This window comes from Eschscholzia californica, unplaced genomic scaffold, assembly GCF_041429995.1.
Source record: "Eschscholzia californica isolate CP2 unplaced genomic scaffold, dmEscCali1.0.p SCAF_3, whole genome shotgun sequence".
Taxonomy (NCBI): domain Eukaryota; kingdom Viridiplantae; phylum Streptophyta; class Magnoliopsida; order Ranunculales; family Papaveraceae; genus Eschscholzia; species Eschscholzia californica.
The window spans coordinates 13,525,928-13,544,784 of NW_028238420.1; the positions used below are offsets into that span (position 1 = coordinate 13,525,928).

The 18,857-nt window shown below is 35.9% G+C and overlaps 1 protein-coding gene across 2 annotated transcripts; it reads left to right on the plus strand.

The window, feature by feature from the left end:
* The first annotated feature begins 500 nt into the window (after nt 1–500).
* Nucleotides 501–16,167, plus strand: ARC3 (GTP binding protein). 2 transcript variants are annotated; one of them, XM_086670590.1, is made up of 17 exons: nt 501–1,204; nt 2,192–2,247; nt 3,610–3,674; nt 4,450–4,584; nt 7,511–7,559; nt 9,433–9,545; nt 9,616–9,687; nt 10,178–10,288; nt 11,446–11,624; nt 12,979–13,248; nt 13,374–13,450; nt 13,595–13,962; nt 14,056–14,160; nt 14,292–14,429; nt 15,070–15,236; nt 15,611–15,747; nt 15,855–16,167. In XM_086670590.1, the coding sequence occupies exons 1-16, from the start codon at nt 888–890 to the stop codon at nt 15,681–15,683; spliced, it is 2,295 nt and encodes a 764-aa protein (XP_086526716.1). In that variant the 5' UTR covers nt 501–887; the 3' UTR covers nt 15,684–15,747; nt 15,855–16,167. The 2 variants fall into 2 exon arrangements, with proteins under 2 accessions (XP_086526716.1, XP_086526717.1); XM_086670591.1 differs by having other exon boundaries at nt 12,982–13,248.
* Nucleotides 16,168–18,857: the final 2,690 nt, after the last annotated feature.

The window sequence follows — 18,857 nt, forward strand, 5'->3', positions numbered from 1 at the left end:
CCGATTAAGTTTCGCACCGGGCCCCTAAATTGTCAGGCACGACCCTGGAGACGATGATACCAAGCTTTTTGTTGTTCTCATTCCACCAAATCCATTCATTGATCCTTACTTACTTCACACTAGAAGATTTCTCGTCCTCGTCGTCTTTATCTTACAGTAGAAAACTACTTGTCGACTGAACAACACATTTCTCTTCTTCTTCGCCATTGAATCAACAATTGTCTGAGATCTTTCAACCACCTCTGCAAAACGATGATGATATTCTCTTCGGGTTCTATAATAATAACCAAAACCCCAATCAACGTCTCCAGAGTGGTTGTTGTACTGACTACTTGGTTAACAATCCTCACTACTTGTTTAGTTAAGACTCGTTATCTTGTCGTTTGGATATGGGGTCCTCTCCAGATCTAGACGAGGGTCCGGTAAACCAGACCGCCGGTGAAGGGAGTCCCCTTCGCTGGCAATATAGAGAGAATAGATATGTGAGGAAAGAAGAAAAAGGAAGGAAGAAGATGAAGCACAAACTTTTTTTAAGATCGCCGTCTGGACCGGCCAGAGGTTACCCGCCGACGACTTTTTACCGGGCAACATTGTCTTTAACTAAATTTAGTCGTAATGAGTTTACTGGGTAGCATAGCAAAATATGATGTCTTTAACCATAAAGGACACTGCCCATAAAATTTCTCAAACTTGTATGGTGCGCCATCATTTGCCCAAATTATTTTGACCAGTGAATTTCTTTCACAAAATTTAACCTTTCAGGTAAAGCTGAAGAACACCTGGCCGAGAGAGAACACAGGGTCATAATCTTGTGCTTCTCTTCTTGGTTGAGTTGAGACGCTATGGTGTTACTCATTTTCACATGACACTATCTCTCGTCTCTTCTAATGGATATTCTCATTCCTACTACCAGTTTCCCCACAATTTCCAAACTCTCATTCTATCCTTCTTCCTTCACCATCACTCGTCGTCCCCGTTCAGTTTCAGAAAAACCTAATTCCCCTTTCTTGATTCCTTTTCGAACTTCTTTCAGTTCACATCAAGGTTCGATAAGCAATGCTCATCAGCTCAATTCAGAATCTCGAGTGGATTGTGGAGGAGATTCTACCTTCATTGAAGTTATTGGTATAGGTAGTCGCAAGGATGCCGTTCTTGATTTCTGCTCTGAATCTCCTTTCCAGTCGTCTTCCTCATTGAGGTTTTGGTATGCCATTCTCTCATTTGTTATCGCTGGTTTACTTTTCTATTTTTAAGTTGTTTGTCAATGCGCTTGATTTCTTGCTTCCAACTAGGGTTTTAAGTTTTACTTTATTAGGACTTCGTGAACTCGAGTGTAATAGTCTTCTTCGCAATGAAATAGTCCCACAACGCTCAGGGCTATAGGTGTACGCTCACGCTTAGTAAAATACCAAGGCCTTTTGGGTGGGCACCTCGTACTTGTGGATTTGAGTCTGGGGTGGTAAGAGCGGGGACAATATCGATAACTGCTAAGGCTTTGGGAATCACAAAACGTGTGAGGTGTTTTTTTTTGTTTCGGGTGACGTGGAACACATGCAGCTTTTATACCTATCACGTGTGGGCCTAGCTCTGATACCATGTTAAGTTTGTGGTCATCCAACTCAAAACCAATTGGCAATGAGTGGAGAGGACCTAGACATTATATTCTAGGTTGCTATATCGCCCTTCTCCCATGTGGGACTATTCTCACAGTTTAGAGTCAATGCTGAAAGCCAGTTTTGATATATCCTCGTAGCTATTCTACCACATTCCAGGTGATTTGGGCGCTAATAGCTATTTTACCACATTCCAGGTGATTTGGGCGTCAATAGCTATTTTACCACATTCCAGGTCTTTCTATCAATATCTAGGATCCTTTCGTTTGATTTACTTGTAGGAGTTAAACCGGCCGTCATAACTGTATCAACTAAAACCCTCAAACCCCAAACGCCCAGAGCATCTCTACTTTGTGTCTTATCATATAAAGTTCTTTTTACATAGTTCAAAGTTTAAAAAGAAAAATCTTGTCGAAACCATAGTATTTTTCAGACCACGGTATTGCTAATTCATGATGTTCTTGAGAATAACTTGAAGTTACCTTGTTGAGATTTGAAGTTTTCATTTGTCTGACATTGATTATTCTGGATACTTCTGTTACGTGTTCTGTAACTCTGTCGCAATAAATGTATTCTAGGAGCATCCAGCTAAAAGACTCAGGAGAAGTGCAACTACTGCAGACCAGTAGACAAGGTTCTATATTGTCCCATTTTTACTTTGTTTGTTTCAAACATTTTATTTAAGCTACCCATGTCTTGTAAGTGGTGAAGTACATTAGAGTTCACTAGTGCAGTAAATCATGCTAATATGAAAGTTTAGTTCATTTTCCGTTGTTTCCCGAAGTATGTTTCCGCGAGCAAGAAGCATTACCAATTTAGCATCTCCTGAACAATGTAGGGAGAAATATACTAAATGTAGTTATATGAATGATATAGACGTTAACTGACACTCCAAATTAAAAACATGGATATTATTTTTCTTGTAAAAGAAATACTAGCGAAATCAACTTTATCAATTTAAGTCTTCATTAACCAACTTCAACTCTTATGTCGTACTTATGGTGGTAGAGGAGTGGGAAGGGGGGCACAAAAGTTTTTTCTGAGTACTAAATAGTGTGATTTGAACTTTTTGTAAGTTCTCGGGGTCCAGGCACTCGGGCCATGTTTGGCGCTAGGAATGGAATTCGATTTGTAGGTACAACAAACCTGTAATTTGATTCATGAAAATTACATTATCTTCCTCTATCATTTTGGTTTGACAAGGAATAAGCATATGATTAACGTTACTCCTTGACAGGTTTTCGGTACCTAGAGGAATAGGAAAAATAAACCATAAAAATAAAAATAAATCGAGAAGCATGATAAAAAAATCAAAGCAGGAGAAAGGAGTCGTTGAGCCTGTGGAAAAGTTGTCTGTTATGGTGTAATCATACAGAGTTTTGGTGTAAACATTGTCATTTATTAGGAATTTACATCGTTGGTATTTGTCAATTGAATATTTAGTCTATGGTTCCAAGAGAAAAAAAATCTCACACCCACCCGCCTTGTGGGGAAATTTATTCCGCACGCGATTCGATTTATTATCATTCTTCTGCACCAATCACATGAGTAAAATGCTATTCTTGGTATTTGCATTCCTTTCCTGCACGCTTAACATGCCACCGAGGTGCATATTATTGTTAGGCATAAAGTTTTTGCTTTTGTAAGTGCAAGAAAAACCTCATGGATGCTAGATTTAATATAGTAAAGTTGCTATTCTATTTTGGTTGTGTAGGACCCAACATCATCTTGAAACCCTGCAATATTGACAAACAATTAATCTAGTTGTACATCTGAAAGCTTATCAAGCTCATAGGTGGTTAGCTGCTCACTTATTCTGGGAAGTAGTCTAACAAACACAGACAATTTAAGGAAAGGGGAAAAGCTCTTGACAAATATTTGTAATCCTTGCTAGTTATTGGTTAACATTGTGAGTTTAACTCTACAGTTTTTATATGCAATATCACAAGCTTGTATTGCTTTTAATTCTTTTTTCACTGTTTTGTTTTTCTTCTAGACACGACGCTGCGGAATGTGGAAAGTCCAGTTTCCCAACTGTCATCTGCTCGAGCTATTGTCCTTGTTAGTACATCGTTTAACTTTGTACTTTTCTATTTTTTATAAGCATTAGTGTTGGACATGGGTCCGCGGTGACATACGTAGTGGGCGAATGAAGAAAAAATGGAGATACCATGCATATATAACATATATACTTTAGTAGGATGTTAATTTTGCTTTTTAATTTTTTTCTTTGTTACTTCTGAATCAGTTAAGACACAAAATACATTAGCCTAGAGGTGGTATGTGGTCTCAAACTCTCAATATGATTTTGTGTATGTACACATGCACAAAAAATCTCACACTATAACGTTGACTGAAGTGCTGTGCCTAGTATTGTCCGACGATCACAACATGAGTGTTTAAGAGTTCGAGTGACTGGCACGGGAAAAAGACTCCCGAAACAATAATGTTCTAGAACTTCTTTACAAAATTGGATAAAAAGTCAAAACACATGTTTTATTGCATTTCCTGCTTGCATAAGCTCAAGAAGCAATGCTTATCCACTAGCAAAATCAGAAAAAAGAAATGCAGTGAATACATTCACCTATATGAAATGAAACATTCAAAACAGCCTCCAATTGCAAGTTGTCGTTGAATTGAGAGTGTGGAATCAGTGTAATCGTAAACCATTGATATCTAGTTGAATTAGCTAAGTTGGGTCTCTTTCACATGGTTCAGAGTTCATTCTACATGAATTGGATTATCGATTCAGTTGTTCGTTTTGTCAAGATTTATGATTTATTTTATTCTTTGGCTTATATTCCATGAACTTTAGAAAATGTGGTGTTTGTTATAGGTAGCCAGTGCAGGGTATGGTGTAGATCACGTCACAGCAGTTGAGCTTCTTAGAGAAATAAAATTAGCAAATGGTTTGGCGATTGGCATCATTCTGAAGCCGTTCAACTTTGAAGGACTAAGACGTCAAGATGAGGTATAGTATTCCACCAAGCTAGAATCTGCATGCTTCTTACGTGAGAAATTAAAGTGATAATGATGTAGAGGAATTGGCTTAAAAATACATAAGCTATTGGTGTCGGAATTGGACGAAATTCTGTGCGTTGGTGCGAAATAGCGTTCCACACATTCGTTGTCGCTTATACCAAGTTTGGGGGTCAAATTCTATCGTTTAGGCTCTCAAAACGGACTTCCGTTGTTTTTTTTTACCATATTTAGTAAGTTTGCTTTAAAATTTTACTTAAGTAGTTTTCTATTTTTTTGAAATTCTGCAGTTTATTTGTTTAGGAAGTTGTTAATTCGAATTTAATTTAGTTTAGGAAAACCTAATGCTATATAAAGGGATCCAGTAGTTGTTTAATTCATCAAATTTTACCAATAAAAATTCAGTATTTCTTACTCTTTGGGAGTTTTTCGAGTTCTAAGTTTTGGACATAGATCTAAAGCTTTTTCTGAGTTTTCCGCTGTGTCAGATAGAAGACTAAGCCTGCAAAACATTATTTCTTCCTACTGTGTATTTTGGCGTTAGTTGGAATATTATCAGTAATAAATAGGTAAAGAGTTGACTGCACAAATGTTTTGGAGACAAAAGAACTATGATTTGTCGTTAAGGCCTCCCAATTGTAAACGAAGCCATAGAAAGATTTTGTTTTAGCCCATTTTAGATATTTCCTCCAGGTAAACTGAATTCCTTTAACATTCTTTACAACTATATTCCTATAATAGATACTCCTTGAAGATCTTATTATTTCTGCATATACACCAGATGATGGATGGCTTTTCTAGGATCAAGTTCCAAATAACTTTTCCTTCGTTCAGTTTTTTTGATGCCTCCGTTGTTCTATGACTTGATATATGATTTCAGAAGGCACCAGCTAATCCTAAGGGCATTAACAAAATAGTTCCATATGTCTTACGCAATTTTGCAGTGTATAAATAGATGGTCTGTTGATTCTTTTGCCTCTTTACACATCATACATTTGTTGACCAATTGGAAACCCCTGCGGTTCAGTTGATCAATACTTGGAAATTTGTGGGGACAAGCTGCCCAAATTATAAAACTTACTCTTCAAGGGAAGGGTTTTGTCCAGATCTGATTGCTTACAGCAATGTTGACATTGAAGATGTTAAAGGGACTTCATTTTCTTGGATTAGGAAGCTAGAGAAATTTAAGAATGTAGCCTTCCTAGATGTAGTAGTTCATTGGGAGGCTTGGATATCGTGAGAGATTCCATTGCCAATCCCTCTTGTAAATATTTTTAGTTCTTTTCTAATATATTCATTAAAAGTTTCAAAAAAAAAAAATTGGTCCTCCTACCCTTTCCACACTTGTGTCTTCACTATCATTTGGTCTGTGTCCCTCTAACACTTCCATCAGCTCTATGAAGATAGGTATCTTCCAATTGTTTAGGTTCCTTCCAAGCATGAGGTCCCAACAACTATGGTTAGTGTTGAACATTTGACTGACTAACTAATCTTTAGAGTTGGAGAGGAAGTAGATAACTGGGTATCTATCCTTAAGGCTTATGGTTGAGCACCAAATGTCATTCCAAAATTTAGTCTTCTGTTCGTTCCCTAGCTTCCACTTGGTGATCCTAATGAAATCCTCCACCCTACTTTGGACGCCACTCCAAATTCCACACCCATAAGATTGTTTACTTCTGTCTTTAATACAATTCATTTATGACTTCCCATACTTATCAGCTATGATATTCCTCCATGGGGATGCTCTCTCTTGTGCAAAACACCATAACCATTTTGAAAGCAATTCGTTGTTCGTGTTTTTATGATTTTTGATACCTAGGCCCCCTTCCTCAAATCTTTATAGCTCAAATTACTACCTTGACCAGTGTAAGCTTTCACCCGATGCATACGCCTTCCCTCTTCCTTGTTGTCCCAAAGAAAGTCACATCTTTTTATCTATACTCTTTGAACTGTATTCGGGATAGCATACAAAGACAAGTAATAAATGGGTGGAGCTCAAGTAATTGGTCTTGATCAGTGTAAACTTCACCTGCCGTTAAGGTTCTTGCTTTCTAGGCTGAAAGTCTCCCTTCAATCCTTTCCAACACTGGATGTCAGAGAGTTTTGTTTCTGTACCCTTCTCCCAAGGGAGACCAATATATGTAGTTGGAAGCCTGCCTCACTGGCATCCAAAGATGTTGATGTTTTCTTGGTTAGGGTTCAGCGCAGTATGCTTAGATAAATAAGAAGGATTCAGAGTAATTTACCTTAAGGCCGAGGCCAGCATGTACCAAACGACCGAAATATAATTTGGTCGAAACGACCGAAATATTTCCATTTCTATGTCTACCGAAATTTCTATTCGAAACCGAAATTTAACTAAGTTTCTCTTAACAATGCCTTGTCAAGGAAATAATTTCGAAATATTTTGGTCAAAATGACCGAAATATTTCCATTTCCATGCCTACCGAAATTCCATTCCTTGTTGTAAACAACTAATAACCGTAAACAACTGGCGATAATATTTTCTGAAAGTACAACTAATGATAATATTTTCTGAAAGTACAACTAATGATGATATTTTCTTTAAGTACAACTAATAATAATGGTTTATTACTACAATTGCCGCTAAAGTAGTAGAAACCAGGACTATAGTCGACTATCGAGTATGCAGTTATTCCTTCATATCTTCATGAAATGATAATCATAGAATCGCGGGTATAGTTTGTCTCTATGCAGCAACGTGATAAGTGACCATGATCATCATCACCAATATTACTATTCATAAAGGCATTCTTAGGACCCTGGGTCAGAGTCTTTAGTATGTACAGTTCCCTTTTACATTCATTTTTATCAATCAAAGGCTGATTTTGCTTTCGGGATCCAAAGATTCAAATACTTCAAGAAAAACCTTACCTCTGGTGATTTGCATTTTGCAGGTCAATGATTTGGTTACCAAAATTTCGGAGCATACACATTTTTGTATCGGTGAGTTCTTCATGTGATATAGTCTATTAATGCAGCAGTACTTGTTTAGATGTTTCATGAAGCAACTCAGCAAGGCCCAGTAGGAAAGCACTAACGAAAAAAAACAGGAAAAACTATAAGAATCATATTTTGATATCATATTCATAAAACATGTGAAGTTGTAATATACTTATTTCCTAACCAGCATTGAACTTCATGATATCGTAATGTTATAATATGAGAAGGAGCATGTCTAACCCGAGAAAGGGACGTAATATGATGACCTAAGGTTGCATACTTGCAGCCAGGGGCTCAAAAGTTGAAAAAAAGGATCTAGTTGTCTCAATGGAGGAGATCTACTGATACCTTGAAACTTCATATATTTGTTAATCATGTAGAGGTTAAGAAGTGTAGTCTACTTTCTAACGGGTTCTTGGACCTCTTGATATCGCAATTAATCAATATGGTAAGAAGCATATCTGTCTGGAAAGAAGGATATGATTGACAACCTTAGGTAGTTAGGTAGCAGTCAGAGCCATAAAAGTTCAAACAAGATCACAGTTTGAGTGTCGAAAGCTTGTTGAGCAAACTAGAACTTATTTCTGTGCCTTGAAATGTAAGAACTAAGAAAAGGGTCGCATTGGGCAGAATGAGAGTTACGGACAGAAGGATATGATTGACAACCTTGGGTAGTTACTAGTTAGGTAGCAGTCAGAGTCATAAAAGTTTGAACAAGATTCATAGGTTGAGTCAATGGGCGAAAGCTTGTTAGTAAACTAGAACTTATTACTGTACCTTGAAATGTAAGAAAAGGGTCGCAATTGGCAAAATGAGAGTTATGGACAGAAGGATATGACTGACAACCTTTGGTAGTTAGGTAGCAGTCAGAGCCATAAAAGTTTGAACAAGATTCATAGTTTGAGTCAATGGACAAAAGCTTGTTGAGAAAACTAGAACTTATTACTGTGCCTTGAAGTGTAAGAAAAGGGTTGCAATGGGCAGAATGAGAGTTATGGAGTGTGTCAGCACAGTTAACACAAGGATTCATAGTTGAGTTATGGGGCATTATTCCCAGGACATTTGAAGTCCTTATTTGTAGACCTCTAAATTTAATACATCCACTACGTTGTTTTTGCGCACCTTCTATTGCTTGATGTTGTAAGGTGTTGAGGTTTGATCTATAGTTTATAACTCCGGAAATAATAGGAGTTATGTTTTTTGTTATTTCTCATCACTGAACATGTAGTGGTCCTACTTGGGTTCTGGACATTGGTATCCCTCCATATATTTTTCCTCTGATATGCGCAGATGAAAATTACAATTTAGGTATAGCCCCTTGTGTGTATATAATTTTAGGAAGTGGCATATGGTGACTTGTAAATTAAGGGTTCAGAATTTTTAATACTCAGAGTTAGCTCTATTAATCAAAATTTGTCTGGAAAGGATAAAACTTGTTAATATAGTTATAAAAAACTTTGAACCCTTATTAGTTTGAGGTTGTTCTTCGGTTGAAAGAAATCCTTTTTTTGAAGCCAGTAAAACGCTTTTTAGTTGTTACTATTGAGGGGAAAATCTAACTAAATTTCCTATCCATCTTTTGAAATATCTAGTCCGACCTATTTCAGTATTTTTATATTATTAGGAAGAAATTATATCAGTATTCGTATCCTTTCATACATTTTAGTTTCTTTCTGGATTTTGTATTTGATGACTTTATTGTTACTATGTACTGCGTCTTCCCTCTTTTTCCATTCTTCGACTTTTGACATATTATCCATGTTTAATATGTTAGTAAATGGCATCTGTGGATATATTTTGATTGTTTCCTTCTTTACAAGTGGAAGAACTATGGCGTAATGTTGTACACATTTCTTTTTGACCATTTGATCTGCAGTGGTGGACACTGATGAACTACTAAAACGGGAACTGGTCACCTTAGCTGAGGCTCTGAGGAGTGCAAATAATGCTGTTCTGTTGGCCATGAATGCAATCTCCATTCTTATGTCTGTAAGTAATTTTGGGACTTCTAAGTAAAACCAACATTCCATTAGCATAACTTTAGCTTTGAATTTGGCAGGACATGCACGAGAAACTTCTTGATCAACCAGATAGTAAAACAAAGGAACTCAAAGTTCCAGATGTTGTAGAAGTGAGTCTGCACCACTATATTCATCTCTGCTTAATTATCTGCTTAACTATTTCTATATGGTGAATTTTTCTCCTGGTCTCGGACCACCATGTTTATATATCCGTTCCTTTTTTCATTGTTGGTTATTATAATAGGCAATAAATATATCACACTGAAGTTAAATCTGGTATTGGAATCATGTTGTATCTGCTCTTGATTGTGCTTTCAATACGTAGCATCCAGTGCTTGCCTTTCTATCTCTTTTCCCAGTTGAGTCTCAAATCTCAATCTCTAGCAAGTCATTTCTTGTACTTGCTCATTGAAGTAAAATCATTTCTTTTTCCTAATTATTGAACTTATCTGATTATTTTAATCATGTAGCGTTGGTGTGTTTTTATTAGGCGTTCTACCTGTACTCTTTCGTTTTTCCCCTTGCTCAATCTCTAAATTTTACTTGCTTTGTGTCTTTATTATTTGCAAGTATTAGAAAATAATCTTATCAAGTATGCAGCTTCTAGAGAGTTGCAAAGAAGCAAAAGTTGGATTTGGAGCGGGTAACAATATGAAGTTGTCAATTGCGCGAGCTGTGTTTGATTGCCCTTTTGTTGGTGATGATGTTAAGGTAATAGGTTGACACTTTGATATCTTATGGCCAATCTTAGCAATGATTTAAAATTTGGTAGATGCGTACACCTCGAGGCGCGCCTCAAGGCGAGGCGATCTGTTTCGCCTCAAGGCGTACGCATCAAAAAAAAAACTTACAAGCATCATAAAATTTATGCAACGTAAATGGTAACAACATTTACATTTCTTGTTACTTAAACAGTTAACTCTTTATGCTACTATAACAGAGTGAAAAAGACTAAATATCGTATCTTTGTACATAAATGTGGTATCATTAATTTTTCTAAAAGAACTAGTGTACTCATTCTACGCATCGAGGCATACGCCTCCAAGCGTCGCTTCTTTTTTTAGGAGCAAACACCTTGAGGCAGAAAATATTTTTTAAAACATTGACTCTTGGTATATCATATGACAATGAATTTTTATTTACCAATTGTGAGATATTTCTGCCATAATATCTGTTTGTGAACTTCATAACCATTCAAAACAGAGTGACATTGCTCATCCACTGTCCATCAAATAACTAGGGGTAAGAGAGCAGATTATAGCTTCCTTATTAATCACTGCACGAGGATGATTATAGGACTTTCGAGAAATCCTTCTTGTTTCCATACTTCACATTAGTTGTAGCCTCGAAAGTATACACTTTAGCTTTGCACGAGCCGGAGGTATAAGCGAGTTGAATGCCGTAAGGTTCTAAATTTGTTTTGCGGATTCTTTAGCCTATCATGTATCAGCTGAAATATTGGATAACACCCAATATATCAGTGATAGTACCAGAGTGATTAGTGATTACATTTCACTTGACATTCATTGTACATTATCATTCATCATATATCTAGCGCGATTGTTGAATATGCCTACATTGATATGTAGAGTGGCGGTCTTCTGTCTTATATTCCATTACTTCCTAGCATGATATATATATATATATATATATATATATATATTATTTTTCTGTCCTAACATGTTGCAACAGAATGTCAAAAGTAATAAAGGTTTTTTTTGTTTTGTTTTTTGTTAGAACTTAGAAGTTCGATACTTGCCCTTTTAGTGCGGAATATTTCTAAATCAGATGAATTTGGATACCGCATTATGATCTTTTAACTCTTTATCTTAATCTTGCTCAATCTATCTCATTTCTTTGCTATCCAGGAAAATAAATTGGTCTTCTGTACAATAAGCAGTTGTGATATTATTGAGAACAAAGATATGCATGCATTCTTGCAAACCTTCCGTAGGACCACAGGATTCAAGAATGATATTGTAATTTCTTCGATTCAGGAACCTAATATGGAGAAGAACCTGATACTAACAACACTTATTACTCTATGGTAAGAAACTAATTATACTCATTAACATAGATACAGTGCTGGCTTATGAGAAGTGCAACTTTGTCAGTTATTTTATGTATGCATCCCTATGAGAGAAACAGACTCATGAGAACATCCTATCTGAGTGTTTTATAAGAAATTAAGGATTTCCTGTTAATTTTTAGTATTAAAACTATGTTCATAACTCTGTTCAAGAGTTAACATATATATCCAGCCATTTTCGTATATCTCATTTGCTCTTAATATTCTTAGCTCTATATCCTTTCAATATCCATACTGTCCTTAATTGAGAGAATCTCATATCCGAGTCTGTGCATTGACCTATAGAGAAGACATTTTGGTTTTCTTTGTAATTTTGGACATATTCGATGAGACTGATATTCCATACAAAGAGAACTCAGGACAATGTGGTAAGAGATGATAGCCTCCCAATTTGTAGTAAAAATCTCTAAAAGAGATTTCGTTGTGTCCAATTCTTTCTCTTAGCCATAAATAGATTAAGGTGAGTATCATTATCATAATGTTACCAGAAATGATAAAGAAATTACTTAATTTCATCGTGCATCACTCTCCTCTGTTATTTAAACTTCCCCTACTCTTAATAGTAGTGGTGGATTCAAGATGTATCCAGATGAGGCTAAATCAACGGGTTTGGGTTGAACAAATGATTATCCCCATAACAACACCAAATTTTGAGGTTGTTTATGGAAAATATAAATCTTAAGTGTCTTACTAACTTAATGTTCAATCCAAGGAATGAAATTCCCCAAAATTTCGCGAAATGTTTCCTAAATTTAGATTAGGTGCACGAAATCACACTTATGACTATAGGTGCACGAAATCACACTTGTAACTATTTCCTGCATAGTTTCCACCAACATGATTGAAATTTCGACTGAAATTGTTGGAAATTTCGACTGATATTGTTGGAAATTTCGACTGAAATTGTTAGAAATTTTGAAATTTCCACCGACATAATGGAAATCTCGCAAAAAATCCGGAGAAACTAAAGCTAAAGACATATCTATTCCTTCATCTTTTTCATCTTCAATTTCTTTTTCATTTCTTATAGATATCTCTTGATTTCTATGGTATGTGTTTTAAATCTATTTGAACTTTAATCTAATTTTAATGTTTTTGTTCCATATCAAATTATTTTCAAATGCAAAATATTTCTCCAATATATTGTTAATGTAGTGAATATTTAGAATATTTTCAAAAAAAGTGACATGCACTACTTGGCTATTTGCTAGTTGCAGAATACTTGTTCATAAGTGCCTGCTGGATTTTCCTTTCTCTGATGAAAATCTTTTAATTCCGTAGTTTCTTATGGTAACTTGTCTTTGGTTCTCAGCAGTAATGAACGAGATGCATCTCAGAAACAGAGTTTTCTTTCCAGTTTGGTCCTGCGACTTCCTTTTGTTTCCTCTCTTTTGGGAAAAGGGTATCCTGATAAAGGCACTCTAGCTACTCATTCACAAGGAAGCACAATCATTAATTCTTCGGATAGTACAGATCCACCAGAGATGGATTCCGTAGGTAGTGGTGATGAAAGTCATAATGCATACACTGAAGAACTGGACAGGCTACCGGAGGACAGTTCTGAAAGATCCGGTGATCTCAGGTCAGTACTTTGTAGCTTCCGCGTTTCTATATTTTAAGAATTTGTTGTGCCGATGCAATGGTAATATATGGAGCTCATATCAGGTCTTAATGTCTTATACAATGTATGTTCGGTGAATTTAACAGTGACAAGAACAGGAAAGAGGGAAGTTTGAAACGCAAGACTAAGTTGCTGCCTGACGTTTATGATCAAATATCTGACGGTAAATAACATGCGAAAGTGTTCCGTCCACCTAAATTTACCTCTGTAATTTGCTTAAGTTGCTAATTTATCTATTAAACATCTGATCTTTGCTGCATTCAAGACTAGTCTCTGATACTTTTTCATCAATAACTTCTCCTTGAAGAACCTGCTATTCAAAGGGAGGCGGTAATCAACAGGAATGTTGGACCTGGGTTCCACTTGGCTCAAGAATGGGCAAAAGAAAGAGCTATATCTGGAGCTGGTCCAGTTCTCGAGACACGAAGTTCTTTTGCTCTTCCAGTTGGTGTTAAACCCTCTGGTCAGCCAATAGATAGTCAACAATCCTCAAATACAGTAAAGCCAGATAGATCTTCAGATCATATAAATGGACGAACACAGGGCAGTCCAGATACAATTTCATGGGATGCAATAACAGATGTCTACAATGCTGCCTCCTCAATTTTGAAAACAAAATACACCAATGTTCCTAGGAAAGAAGGGGTGCTTTCTTCCCGTGCAGCATCCATGCTGGTAAATTCAGTTTCATAAAATGTTCTCTTGGCACAACTAATGGCCTTACTGCTAGACGTTAAAGATTTTTTTTATCAAATTATGTCCTTGCAGGAAGCTGAACGAGATTCAGAGAAAAAATGGAGTCCTAATCAAGAGATTCCATATAGAGGCGGCATCTACAAAGGACGTTGTCAAGGAGGGCTTCCCGAAGGAAAGGTCTCTGTAATAGCTCTGGACAAGAAACCTCGATTATCACTTAGAAAACCATTCACAACTACAGTCAAGCTTTTCTGTGTGGTTGAAAGTTTATATGAGTTTGTGATGCTCATAATTGTTTGACTTTACAGGGTCGTCTAACGTTACCTGATGGAAGCATTTATGATGGCATGTGGCGTTATGGGAAGAGATATGGTCTAGGTACATTCTACTACAGTAATGGAGATGTGTTTCAGGGATCGTGGAGGGATGACCTTATGCATGGAAGGGTATAGCTTCTTTATGTTTAAGAATTCATTTATTTCCTACTTGCAAGAAAATCTCAAGAGATGGGTATTGTTGGTTCGCACCTCTTGTATATCCAATACTAAGTTTCTAGTAGTGCAATTACTTGTTGGAAATGGTGGCTAAACACTCGCACCTCTATTCTCACTCAAATTTTCTGACCTCTTCACTGATAAGCATATGGCCTACATTTTATTATTGTGCAGTTAATTTGCTTTTTCGTTATATATTTACTCACAGAAAAAAAAAAAGTGTTAGTTGGTCATTTTATTTTGCTTCAAGTAATTTTTTGGTTTTCAGTTTCAATTGCACATCATGTTCTTGTTATAGTTATTACACATATCTCTGATAAAGTTTGTCCAGTGGCTTTATGCGCAAAGTCCATGTCATCCAGTGTTAGATGCAGGTCCATGTTTCATTCTTAATTTATTATATTACACCTTGAGTCCTTGACTGTCATAGAATGTTAACGAGATAGTAGTCTGCCCATTTTTTCCGATATAATAAATTGAATCCTAATCCAGCGAAGTAATAGAAGCGTAGGTTTGGTTAACTCAATTTGTTCTCTTGTAACTGATGGAGTGGTTACCCAACTTCATGGTCTAATTGTCAATTCACCTGTAGGGATGGTTTTATTTTTGCACTGGGGATAGATGGTATGTGAACTTTTGGAAGGGAAAAGCAAATGGTGAAGGGCGCTTCTATTCTAGAGGTGGAGAGATTTTTTTCGGAAGTTTCCAAGATGACTGGCGGCATGGACAGGGCTTGTTTATCGATGTGGAGGGACGAAGGTAAACGTGTAGAAGTTTTGTCCTACATACTCTGTCTAATTAATGGAACTTAGTTGCTGTAGAAGGCAGACACACTATTACATATATGCAGATATTAAGAAGTTGAAATCTATCTCCAGTTCTTCTTTACTGGATATAAAAGAAAAGCTTTTGGTCGGCATCCTAGTGTGCCCTGTATGAGGTCATAAGATGCGTATTCTGAAATCTGAGTTCTAATACGCCCAAATATGAATCAAATTTACAATGATTCAAGAGTAAACATGTTTACTGTGAAGTCTTCGATTCTAAAATTTGATTACTAATTTACTACAAACTCAACTATTTTAAAAGAAATTATTTATTACCGGGAAACTCCAATATTTTATGATTTACAGGTGGACTGAGACTTGGGACGAAGGTATACTCTTAAGTCGCGAACAGTTGGACTCTGCAATAAGTGCCGAATAACTCTGTACACGAGGAAAGCAGGAAGGATCGACGTCGTCGAATTTAATATCTTCCTTGTACCAAGGTCTGTCTTTCTCATATTTAAATATGGAATCCATTAACATGTGAATACTTTCATCATTTAGCATTTCTCGTACATTTAAATGACATCAAGAGTTGATACATTTGCAGGTGAACAGAGTTGAAGTGGACAGAAATCAATGGGAAATCCTGAATCAGTGTTCAATTTGATTATTATTGTGTTAAATGGGGAGGTGGTATGTAAATTGTATAGCTCATATCTCCTATGTTTCTCCTCTTGGGTACTATTTTTGAGGGTTATCTGTATAGGCCCCCTAATACATTCTTATGTACCTAGTATATCTATATAACAAAACACAAAGCGTATGCTTGTAATCAACTTATGTAACAAAGCTTCCGATGGACAGGAACTAACACAAGTGTAGCTTTTTGTTATGTTTACGCGAATGAAGTGGTAGCCTAATACTGTGCCAGGTTGCACATGGTGCTAAATGTTTGCAACAAGATAGGTTCGATGAGAAATGGAAGTTTCATATGTAAGGCACTTGGTCCGCCATCACTCGTGATGTCATTCCAGATTTCGGTTATAAGTTATATTACGCCTTGTCTTACATATCCGTTAGGCTTTTTAGCTGGGTTTCGTGCTTAGATTAGTCTGGGGGAAAGCTTGGGGTGTTCTAGGGCATGCCCACACAGAGGAACATTGTTGTACCATGTTGCACTATATCAATGGTCCTTGGGGGCGCCTAAATGAGGGATAATATGATTGGCGATGGGGCCGATGAAGGATGAGGAACGGAAGTTCATGTAGAAGTTATTTATAGTGTGTTTGGATGACGGAATCATGAGTCCAAATGATTTTCTGTGGTTTGTTTGGTAACTAGTAAGTATCTTAAGATTTATGTTTATTTGACTTTTTTAATCATATTTAAAATTTTCTTTAATAGAATATAAGTATTTTTCGGAAAAACCGTTTGTTTTTTCTTTTCAAGAACCATTTTTTCTCGAAATTCAATTTTTCACAAAAATAATTTTTGGAAAGAACTGTATCTGAAAAAAAAAAAACGGTTTATGAAAAAGAAAAGAAGTTTTAAAATATGATTAAGAAAACAGTTTCTTGAAAAAGCGATTAGTGAGAAAAAAAAAAGAAATGAAAAAATGGCTTCTTAAAAATTTAAAAAACGACAGCTTCTGGAAACAAAATATTCTGAAAAAATTGTTAGTGAAAAAAGAAAGCGGTTTATGAAAAAACTAGTTTCGAAGAAAAAAAAAAGTTCTGAAAAAAGCGGTTAAAATGGTTCTCGTGAAAAACATTTTTTTTTTTTCAAAAAAGGTTTACGAAAAAATGATTTCCGAAAAAAAAAAAATTTGGTCGAAAAAAGAAAGGTTTTCGAGAAAAAAAAACTTTTGGAAAAAAGAGTTTCTAAAAAAAACGATTTCTTAAAAAAATTCGTGTAAAAAAAGATTTTCGAGAAAAAGGACTTTTCTGTTGTGAAAAATAAAAAAGGAAAGAAGAAATACAATGGAAATTTATGGTGGTGGAAGTTTGTCTACTTTAGCTAAAGACCTCCTTATATAGGCTTTTAAAGACCAGAAGAACTAGATTGTATTCTTATGTTTGTAGAGAGTTTGTCTACTTTAGCTAAAGACCTCCTTATATAGGCTTTTAAAGTGATACATATTTAATACAAGAGTTACATGTAACCAAGGGCGCTTGAACACAAATAATGGCGGGAAACTTATGGTGGTGGAAGTTACAAAGTGTGGTGATCACGGGAAAAGTCTAAACGACCCCTTTTGTGGACCGTCTGATGGACCGTCCTGTCCACATGGACAAAGACTCCAACAGACATTCCACATGGCGGGTCATCTTTTTGAAGGCAATAAGTGACTGCAGAGAGAAAGGATCTGGAGAGAGAAAGTAAAAGTTATCACTCTCTCTCTCTCTCTTAGTCGCTCCTTTCTCTCTCTAGCTAATCTCTCACACCAGGGGTTTTGGATGAAGACAATTCACCTTCTTTATCCTTCACTCAACTTAAGAATCCCAAACAAATAAAGATATCTAGTACTGAAGATTGATAGTATGATATACTCAAGAAATCCGATGTTAAAGAATTTCACAGACTTGTTTTTGCGTCAGTTGTCTTTATTTCTTCAACTAGAAATCCCTTATTTCAAATGGAAAAGGGGAAAAGGAAGACTTTTTTTTTCTTGCTGGATCTTACAAATCCACTTACTAGGAGATGATTGATCTAGATATTGAAGAAAAAGCCCTAGGTTTGAACAAAGATTTGTCTCATTTCGTTCAGGTTTATGTGTGAAAGGTGGATCGTGCATAATTTGAATCACATTGAAATGTGTGTCAGGTTTATGTTTTAAGATAGTTATCTCGCTAAAATCTTGTCAGGAAAATCCAGTAGGACAAAACCTGAACGAAGGAAAAAAAAACTACAATTTTTTTGAAAATCAAAATAATTTTCAAGTATGCATAGTTACCACACTAAAAACCTTGACAAGGATAACCCTAAGGGACAAAACCGTGACGAAGGAAAAAGAGTATAACGCGATTGACATTTTATATCATATTCCTTCGATAAAATATTAATAGGGAATTGTTCCTTCTACAGGAATATATGAATTATGGTCACTTTTTCTAAAACCACATTGCATATGCCTGAAATATTGTCTATACTACATTAGGTACTTCTGGACCTGAATTTCCATGACATGTGAAATTGTCACAATATGAGTTCCTTCTAAGCTCGGATCCTTTTAATTTTTCAGAATATGTTTATTTTCAAGATTTTCTTTACTCGAATAATCTTTTTGAATACTTTACTCTCAAGCTTTGATAAACTCTTCAAAAGTCACAATAAGATTTATCAGTATTTCATAATATAACTCGAGGATTTGTAATTCATATTGAAAGTTTATAAATGGGCGTCAAACTCTTTATAGACTATACGACATTTCTTACATATGTCTACTTTATTACCTTTAGTGTAACTCTTGGTTGGTGCTTCGACTTCATGTCTAAAGACTTAATTATGTTGTAAGAAAAATTCACATGTAATGAAGTATCTCGTCAAAAGTTGACCAATTACTTAGAGTAATTCCGGATGAATACGCTCCCAGTAGGTATTATTTTCATAA